Source organism: Thunnus albacares, chromosome 14 (assembly GCF_914725855.1).
Source record: "Thunnus albacares chromosome 14, fThuAlb1.1, whole genome shotgun sequence".
Lineage (NCBI taxonomy): Eukaryota > Metazoa > Chordata > Actinopteri > Scombriformes > Scombridae > Thunnus > Thunnus albacares.
Window position 1 is genome coordinate 9,196,256 of NC_058119.1, and position 10,144 is coordinate 9,206,399.

Sequence of the window (10,144 nt, forward strand, 5' to 3'; positions counted from 1 at the left end):
AAAATGGGGCCTGAGTTTGCTCAGTCGGGATGTCATGGATTAAAGGCAGGAAGTTGCAGAGAGTGCATCGATGTTTGATGTTCCTGGGTCCTGCAGACTCTATTAATTGCATCTTCATTTCCCCCTGCCGTCCCCCATCCATTATCTACCAGGAAGGGACCCTGGAGACATACAAATGGGTTATTTTTGGATGCTGCTCAATTCTAGTACACATGCACTTCATTCCTGGAGAAGAGAGACACAGCCATGTCCTCTGGCACAGGCAGGCCTGGTCCCTTGCATAAAGCAGCTCAGTGCACTGATTAGCTTGTCCTGCTGTTGTGTACCGGGCTCACTGTATTTAAAATGTGGTGCTTACAAGAGAACAGTCTAAAATGAAAGCAGGTGTATAGGGGCTGCGCTGTGATTTCCCTTCATTTGATTCCATTTTGTTTCCCAGAGAGAAAGAAAGCAGCACAGAAGTACACAGCGCTGCTTGTCGGATTCAAAGAGCAGTATGGCCTTTGTTGTAATCTCATTCTCCAGTCTGATTCAGTGCAATAATACAATATGTGGAAAAGCAATCTGGGAGAGCGATGCATGAGAGAGGGCACAGAGCCAGACACTCAAACCATATACACATCTGATCCCAATGAACACATACTGTTCTTTTCTGGGAGCAGCTTCTCTTGCCCAGCTTCTCTCTGCATGTTTTCAATCATCAGCTGGCACACAGAGGAATCAAATTACAGTAATGATAATGTTGGAAACATCATTCATTTATATATAATTTAATATAGTCTGACTTGTTTAATCTCAGAAGTAATCAAACAGAGTATACAGTAAAGGTTAATGTGTGTGTCATTTCCGGCAGTCACCCGATGCCATTCTTTGTGTTGGTGAGCAGGTGCGGAGAGATTTTCCTTGCCAGCTACGTTGTCCGCTGGGACGCCCTTCCAGAGACAGACAGGCTATTGTGTGGCTGACGTAAAGGAAAGGCCGTTCACAGTTTATTCTCCCACAACGTTCCTCCTTTGAACCTCCTATGGGAAAGAAAAACCCATCTGAATAGGTGGTTGTCCAACACATCCTCCCAAGTGGCACGTCAAAGGGCTCCACATGCCGGTTGTTGTCTTTGTTCGGCGCGGGCAGTGAGGAAAAAGTCAGGGAAATCAGGAAAAAATCTAGGTGGATGTGTCACTGCTGCATCAACTGATAAGAGCTTGTACAAAAGACATAACATCAAATACATTACAGGGTGAGAATTGTTGCCAGCTGAGACAGATTTAGACATACTGAAACTGTCAATAACATTGCAGGTATGATTAATACAATATTTTCTGTGCAATGTGCACAGCAGGTTCAGCAAAACAGTGCCAAAATGTGTTCTGAGAGACATGTTTGATGCTGTAGATGTAATAAATAGATGGCTTCTGAAAAACATTAAGCCCTATTGCAAATGGTTTCATTTGCCGTGACTTTAGTGAGCTCTAAATCTGTGCTATTTTTGCTTTATATGAAAGAGCAGCAAATCCTGTTTGAAGTTGTTTTGATGAGCGAGAACCTTATGGGGTCTAATCTTGTAAAGTCGGGAGGAAAAACTTGCAATAAGACACAACCTTGTTAAGTTAAAGGCCCTGAGATGTTGAGTATATGTATGTTTCTTTGAATTCCAGTGTATCTCAGCTTTAAAGACGTACTAGATGTTTGTTAAATTCTCACCGTGGGATTTGTGGTAGATCCGTCTTTGAAATGGAGATGGCTGGGTGTTGGCTTGCCGGGATACCAGTCTAGTGTTGGTTACAGCTGGGAAGCCGAAGGCAGACATTTTACCCATCTGGCCAATTGCCCCACATATCATTTGTGGCTACTTTTGATCCTGCAATATTTATGTAAGCTAAATGGGACAATGATGGATTGAATTGGTCTTTGTGGTTTTGTGTGTTTGAACAGGAGATCCTCTGTCAAATTTCTGGCCACAGACATGAAACTCTAGTATCTCTGCAGCGGTATCCAACAAATTCTCCTCCATGCACGATGAACAACCCCTCAGGACAATGCTGCTTTTCAAACCCTCGCAGCTTTTGTCATTGTTCATCCTGACCTTGTGTTCCCTTTTGACCTCTGTTGGCCTCCATTAGTCTGTAGATTCTTTGTAATATGAGTCTTATTCTAGAGAGTACACGCAGTACATTACAGTACACCCACAGCTTGACTGAACAATATTCATTGGTCTTTGTCTAGTTTGTAAACAAGGAAACAAAAGAGAATATATACCAGGCTTTTTCACAAAATGATACTTTTTATTAGAGCCCTGCATTAGTTCCTCTATTTATCTGTATTGATTATTCCTAATAATAGCACAAGCTTGAGTCTAGTTAAGTACTCACTCTTTTTTTCTTCTTTCTGCTTTGCTCTACCAGTACATTCTTCTATTCTAGTTTTATGGCTCACATTAAGCTCAGTGACTATTGGCTGCCACAGCGCAGTGACCTCTGTCACCACCTATGCCAGCCCCTGTTCCCTGTTTTTCCCACTCTGCCAGACACTCTCCAGCTGTGCTCAATCCATCTGCATTTCCCTGTGAGCAAAGACTGTAATTGATTCCTGACACTGTTCCCTGATGTTCCCTCCTTGCCCACCCAGCTGCCCGCTCGTGTAAACCCGCTGTGCAGGGGAAAGGCAAAGCACTGGCAAGGTGCTGACAGGAGGGCGTCGCCGGGGGCTTTGGAGGGGATTGGTCCCATGCGTTGCATTGTTTTGACAAATTGTTCTTCTCTTCTCTCTCTTTCTCTCTCTCTCTCTCTTTCCTTTACCTGCTGTCTTCACTCAGGTGTCAGCGATGGGCAGTTTGTCACCGCGACGCTCCCTCTACCGGACACTGTCGGACGAGAGCGTGTGCAGCAACCGCAAGGGCTCCTCCTATGCCAGCTCGCACAGCTCCATGCTTGACCAAGCCATGCCTAACGACATCCTATTTAGCACCACCCCACCTTACCACAGTACGCTGCCTCCTCGCATGATTCACAACCAGGGAGCATCCAACCTGAGGAGTGAGTACAGACAGTCACTTGGCAAGCTTGGAACAAAAGAAACCAACTAAGACACCTAAAATGTGCACAATACTTACTTCACCACAGAGAAGCTGCTTTAAAGAAAACAAACAGAACTCTGAACAGTCTTATTAAAATCCCTCTTAGAGACAGAAGGCTAATGTAGACTTTCTCTGCATGTTTTTCTTGGATTATCATTCCTTCTCTCTTACACCAGATGAGAGCCAGGATATAGATACTTCTTTGAAGAGCCACTTGTCTCCTACCAATATGATTAGCACAACTGGTACACACTTCAGCGACACTCCTCAATATAGCCAACTAATTGGAAGTGGGTGAGGCGGTGTGCAAGTTGCAAGGGGCTTGCCGCTCCGACTGCATTAAGCAGACACCTGTCACTACCGGCTAGTGCTCCCCCCCTCTACTGTTCTCACAGCATCCACTGAATATGCATTACTGATGAGAGGTGTGATGTGTCCTGCCTGCACCATTGCAGGCGTTTAAGATCTCTGACGTGAACATGCCTATTTTTCCACCAGTGGTGTCACAGTGTCTGTCATACATGATGTTTCATTCACTCATCAGTCCCTGCCTGCCTCCCCTCTCTGTCCCTCCTGTCTCATTTTCATTCCGCTCCTCACCCATCTCCGGCTGGCCTTGTTACATAGAAAACGGCTTTTGGAAAGATGTTTTTCTCTTTAGCGTCTTCTGGCTGTCAACCTGATGGATTCCTGATTGTTTTGAAGGGTAGTTGAGAACACAAGGCTCTCTCTTTCCCTCACTGAAACAGCCCAATTTGGTAAACAGTGAATCACTCAAGCTCCAAGACGCTGGGTAAATTGAAAGGAGAGTGTCAGCATCACCTCAAGCTTTCTCGGTCTCTCTCTCTCTCTCCGCTTCTCGACTCATGCTTTTCTAAATGCCTCTCTACAGAATGGGAGCTTGTTTATTGCATTCCCTGTCTTTCAGGGCTAAGAGGGAGGGTGGGTGAGAGAGACAGAAGGAGGGAAAGGCGATATTGATTGAAACATGAAGACATTCACTTAGACAAGTCATTTATCACCCCTCAGACAGCGTCGCCTTGCGAGTGATATGCAGAGAAGGTGGTTCAATGTGACTCAGCCTATTGTGCTGTCACATATACAAAAAAAGCTTTCTTTTCAAAGTTAAATAGTTTGCAGTTAGAGGCATCCAGATTAGAATTGGACTTAGGTGTAAGTATGATGGGATAGGAGCTATATTACCAAGCATAGACTCAAGCTAGGTGTTCTCGATGTGCGGCTGGAGAAATATCATCCCTTTTGGCAGCGATGACAAGTGAGATTCCAGGTCAGTTTGAATAAATCCCCTGCCTAACCCCCCCTCTACGCCACCCACTCCTCTCCCAACCTCTCTTGTCTGCTCTGATGCAAGTTGATAGGCGACTCAGAGATCAGCCCTATAGTCAGGGCAGGCCTAGACACTGATCAGAGTGCCTGCCTGTCTCTGCAGATGAGTTTTGGTTCTCTGACGGCTCCTTGGCGGACAGGTCCAAATTCAGCGACCCGGGCCTCATGCCCCTCCCAGACACTGCCACGGGCCTGGACTGGTCTCACCTGGTTGACGCAGCACGAGCCTTTGAAGGTAACCAGCCTGGCTGAAGCTGCTGGCACCTAGTGTAACCCCCCCCCTCCCCCTTAATGGCTGCTTAGCGTGTGTGTGTTTGTGTGTCCATAATCTGCAAGTGCTTCCTCGCTTGCATGTTTAGGTTTGTGTGAGCCGTGTGTTTGTGTTTCTTCTAGTGTGAAGGAGGTGACTTTTGGGAATCCTTTTGCTTTTTGCGCCTCTGCTCTGAGCCCTATTTGGATTCCCATCAAGCACTGTAACTTGGAAAAATGAGCCATCATTTCTCAGCTCAGACATGGAGCCAATTTTCACACCGTAACGCCAGCAGGTCGCCACTCAGGGAGAGTTCTTAAAGTGAAGCCTTTTACTATTAAGCTCTTGGGTTGATAGTTTGGGGTAATTTCAGCTCCTCTCTTGGCCTTCTGTCCATTAAGTCTGAATATGGCCCACTGGAAGGTGTGGGGTCTTTTTTTTCCTCTGTAGAACAGATATCTCATCTGGCCCCATCTGCTGATTCTCTCCATAGAAATAATTATGATTTATCATCATTTTTTTTAAGGTAGAGTAGGACTTAGTAGTAGAGTATTTAATGAATTTATAAGGACTTCTGTTGTCTTCTCAGACAACATGAGTGATTGGTCCCTGTCAAAAGTGAAAGCTGTGTGTTCACACTCTATTGTCAGTTAATTAACATTGACACATCTCAACCACTTCATGGTCAGCATCATCACTTTGGTTTTTTTTTTTTTTTTCCTTCCTTCAGGTTTAAGTACTTTCTCGACCACTCTCACGCCAGTGTATTCCCCATCTATCACGGAAATGCTAACATGCCATGAGTCTTTTTTTTTTCCACATGAACTCCGTCTGACCTCGAGACCAGTGAGCAGGCAATGTAGCATGTGACTGTTCATTTGTCATAATTAATGAATACTCTGTAGAGTTTCTTCTTTGATACATTTTCTGCTGCATAGCCCGCAGCATATCATTTAACAAGAGTGGAATCAGTGAAGATGATGCAGAGTCTGACTGGCAGCAAGAAGGCAGTTGACACGGCAGCCTAGCTGGCCCAGAAAAGCGCTGTGTAAACCTGAGCTTTGTTGCTGTGCAGAAAGTGGCTCCAGGCTGCCATTGTGTCTTGTATGTTTAACCAGCTCTGTTTAGAGCTAAGGGAGGAAGAAGTTTGCTGAGATGTAAAGCATTTCTAACATTTATAATCTTGGTTATGCGGATCTTGAGAGACTGCTCGTTTTCATGATGCAACAAAACTTACAGCATGTACAAAAAAACAGTGTGCAGATTGAATTAAAAAATTAGTTTTTGTAAAAATTTTAGCCACAAAAACCTTTTGGTGCAATCACTGCAAAAGCCCTTTGCCAGCAGTTTGATATTTTCAATATTGCCTCACAAATAAATACAGCACAGTATGTTCGCTCGTATAGATTGTCATGTTTTCCCTTCAGTATAATCTATTTTTCTTTGATTTGCAGCCATTTGTCCAGTAAATCTGAACACCAGGTCACGCAAAAATGACAAGCTGCTTTTTTGCGCCTGTCACTGCTTTCCTAGAAGTCTTTAATCTTTCTGATGCAGCCATCGAATATGAGGAAAATGTTCATTCATATGCAAATGAAAGCTTGGTCTCCCTTTCCTGCCTCGTCTGAACAACCAACTCCAGGCTTGATCAGCTTTTGTCTTGGAGTGGATTAGCTTTCATTTGGGGGCTAAATTAATGGAAGGGTTTCCTTAATCTTTTCTATGAATATGCAGATCCTCCTATCTTTAGTCTCAGACCAAGGGCTTGAGAGAGAGAGTGGTTTCTAAAGAAAAGAGCATTACGCCTCAAAACTGAGCAGTCCCTAAGCGTAACATGCCAAGTTTGGGTTTTCCATGGGGCTTTGATTGAGCTTAAGGGCCTGATATGGTAAAACAAGCATGACTGGTGCCTTGCAGCTTTCTGGGATCCAGCCCATTAAGAGCCAAACAGCTGTCAGAGGAAACTCAGTGGGGTGAGGGCACTGGAGCAACACCCAGGGTACTTTATGTGACAGTCTAGAAATGCTCTGTTTACCACCTTGTTCCTTATTGTCTGGCTACAGATCGCTCAGTATGGGAGGACTGCCTACCGGTGTCCATGATAATGCTCTGCAGCGGTGCTTAAAACAGAATCATTCATTCATACAAAGCATGAATGAATCGCTCCATCCTGTCAGGAATGCATGCATGCGAGGGTGCTTTTTCTGCTCTATTTTAGTTGCATGTTGACTCCATGAAAAGCATTGTTGGAACACATTTCCTGTTTTTGATGTTAAGGGCAGATTATGACCTGTTACGTCACCTGTTCTGTCTCCAGACCAGCGCGTGGCATCTTTCTGCACCATGACGGACATGCAGCGGGCCGAGGCTCTGCAGATCTCAAGAGAGCTGACCAGACGGGTGGTCGAGGCGGAGGGAGCAGCACTGGAAGCGCAGTAGGTTTCACAGACAAACGCATGCAGAAACGCTCTAGCAGCAACTGAATAAATACCAGCTTCTGTATCATTCTGTCTTGTCTCCCTTGACAGCAGCTCCCCGTCCACACTGACTGGCAAAGTCAACCAGCTGGAGGTGATCCTCAGGCAGCTGCAGCATGACCTCAGAAAGGTAACTTCACATACATCAAATTAATTTCTTGCTTATGTTTTTGTTTTCTTTCACGTCAGCAAACAGTACATGTCTGTGTCACACGGTCCAGGAGAATAGACACTGAGTAACGGGTGCCCTGTGGTCTGTGTAATACAAACCCGTCCACTTAATTCAATATCCTGCTTCCTTTCCTCATTGTGTCCCGGGCCCAGCGTTTCCCCACCTCCACTAATGTGCATAAAATGGAGAGAGGAAATGCACTTTTATCGGAACAGAGAAATGGCTGCTTTGCCATGTTAATGCCTCCCATTTACACTGCGCTGACGAAAGACGGATGTGCTTGTAATTGCGGGGCTTTTATCAACCTCTTTTGTATCCATTTACTTTTGCCTCATGTCCCAGTGTTGATTGTGTGTGTGTGTGTGTTTTTGTGTTTAGGAGAAAGAGGATAAGGCGATGCTGCAAGAGGAAGTGCAACACCTGAGACAGGACAACATGCGACTGCAGGAGGAGAGCCAGACGGCGGCGGCTCAGCTCAGGAAGTTCACCGAGTGGTTCTTTCACACCATTGACAAGAAACCCTGAGAGAGAGACTGGCAGAGAGCGAGAGGGAGATGGCCTTCACTCCTCCCGGGCACCCACTCAACTCCTACTTAAGATTCCCAGATGATCCACTGGCAAACAAACTTTAAAACAAACCATTACTGGCCCCAAGAGTAATGAAGACTCTTTAAAAAGCCCCTGCTTAAGAGACTTTACTGCAGCCCTGTGTGCAGAGACTTGCAACCCTGATCTGGACCTTTTTAGTTTTGGGATCCTCCTCTGTCTACGGTCCAGGGCTGTTCCTGACATTAACAGTTTCCCCATCCTGGCAAACGAGACTCTTGGGAAACCTCCTCATCTCCGGCGCTGGAGAGGAATTCAGAAAGGCAAACCCCCGGGGGCCCCCGCCTGAGTCCCTGGGATCTTCTTACAGTAGTGGAATGTAAAGCTCATTTACTGTAGTCAACATATAATCTACCTATGTATGTCACGTCAGTCTACTGTACTGTATACTCAGCTGTACTGTATCATACTGCGCACACTGTCACACAGCTGTTTCTGTGCCGGCCCTCATGGACGCAGGAAAGTAGAGAGGGTGAGGCGAGGAGGAGAGGAGGGGAGGAATGTACTGGACATAATGAAGTGGTACTTACTGTCTGCTTGCACCAAGAGGAATCCACATGTGGCGGTCTTGAAAAATACGGTGGGAGGAAAAATGAATGTAGCTCAACTGAGACCCTTTTTTTCTCTGGATTTCCCAAAGTCACTAAAGTTTCAAGGTTTGATGTTTGGGCCATTTTCTTTCACTTAATTCCACGTTTCTTTTCCTCAGTGTTGTAAATGTAGGGTCACATGGCAGTAATTTTGATGTTTAAAGGTGCTTTCCCCTACACACCTGTTTGTCAGTAGTTTCCATTCACTGTCACAATGTCCTAGCAATAACGAAGTGGTAGTTACGAAACTGTGTTTAAAAAATAAAATAAAATAAAAAGAAGTTAGCACAAACGTGAAGAGTTCCTGTTGAGAAGCAGTCGTATTTGACATGTATTGATAAACAGGAAGAGACTGTGCCTAAAACTCTTGGTTGTAAATGGATTGTTTCTCTTTGCTTTTAGTTCTCTTTTATAAACACATGCCTTGTCTGTGGCTCACTGATTAAAAAAAAAAATCTGTGTATGAATGTGTGTATGTGTGTGTCTGAGTGTGTGTAGTTTATCACAGCAAAATGTGTTCTTATGCAGTGGTTTCTAGAGCATTAGAGCAAGCGCCAGTGAACCACACTTACAATGCCAAATGTGTTTATTTCTGTACATATCTGCCACAGAAGTGTCTTGTATTTAACACTATTATTTAAGCTTATTTAACCTAAAGTTGTTTATTTTATTAAGGGTATTTGTTTTATTTTGTTTTTTTCGGTTTTTTTTGTTGTTGTTGGGTTTTTTTTTCTTCACTAAGGAGAGATAAAGCTCTGTGTATGTTGTAAAGTGTGTAGCTTGCCAGGGCAAAAAAATATATATATTTAAATATATAAATGATGATTTTGGAGATTCCAACATTTGGATGCTGCTAGATTACAGTTTGCTGGTTTGTATGCTTTTAAAGATGTCTCTCTCCGTAAACTGTCTCATCCCTGGTGGGACACTGGTTGCTTTTTTTGTTTTTGTTCCATTTTTTGTTTTGTTTTTTTAATAAATGTAGTTGTAAAAATAATTGCTCTTTGTGCCTTTTTGTTAAGTTTCTATTGGCGGTATTCTTTTTTTTTATCAATGAAACAGTGAATATAATTTACTTTATACAAAGAATAATGACGGCCCTACCCATCCCTCAACACACACAGACAAACCCAAATAATAACCAGACAGGTCTGAAAAAACATATGAAAAGGTTTACAGGTTCATTTTTCTGTCTTAAGGGAATAGTTTGACATTTTTGGAAATGTGCTAATTCACTTTCTGGACGAGAGTTAGCTAAGAAGATTGACACCACTCTCATGTTTTCATGCTAAATATGAAGCTACAGCCAGCAGTCCATTAGCTTAGCTTAGCGCAAAGACTGGAAACAGGGGGAACAGCTGGACCAGCTCTGTCCAAAGGTTAAAAAAAATCCGCCTACCAGCAACAATGAAGCACATTCATCAACATTTTATATCTTGTTTGTTAAATCCATTGAAAACCGACCTGACAACCACTTGGCAAATAAGTAGTGTGCTACATAAGATACCCACTTGATGTGTGAATCTATGTTTAATAATGGAATGATATGAAATAACAGTAACATGTAATAATTTGGGGGGGTGTATGCCTATATTAGAGCACGATAGTCCAGAGATAACAGGAAACGAG

General features: G+C 43.9%; 1 protein-coding gene across 6 annotated transcripts in view; it reads left to right on the forward strand.

Annotated features, from left to right (window-relative positions):
• Window positions 1–9,512, forward strand: part of LOC122996899 (signal-induced proliferation-associated 1-like protein 2) — an 87,154-nt gene extending 77,642 nt beyond the window's left edge. For 4 of the 6 annotated variants that reach the window (XM_044372696.1, XM_044372690.1, XM_044372695.1 and 1 more), the window contains 5 exons: window positions 2,813–3,032; window positions 4,524–4,655; window positions 6,988–7,105; window positions 7,199–7,277; window positions 7,698–9,512. In XM_044372696.1, coding sequence (XP_044228631.1) covers window positions 2,813–3,032; window positions 4,524–4,655; window positions 6,988–7,105; window positions 7,199–7,277; window positions 7,698–7,844 — 696 coding nt within the window. In that variant the 3' untranslated portion in view covers window positions 7,845–9,512. The remainder of the gene's footprint in view (window positions 1–2,812; window positions 3,033–4,523; window positions 4,656–6,987; window positions 7,106–7,198; window positions 7,278–7,697) is intronic. The other 2 variants (XM_044372691.1, XM_044372694.1) reach the window with 2 other exon arrangements.
• Window positions 9,513–10,144: the final 632 nt, after the last annotated feature.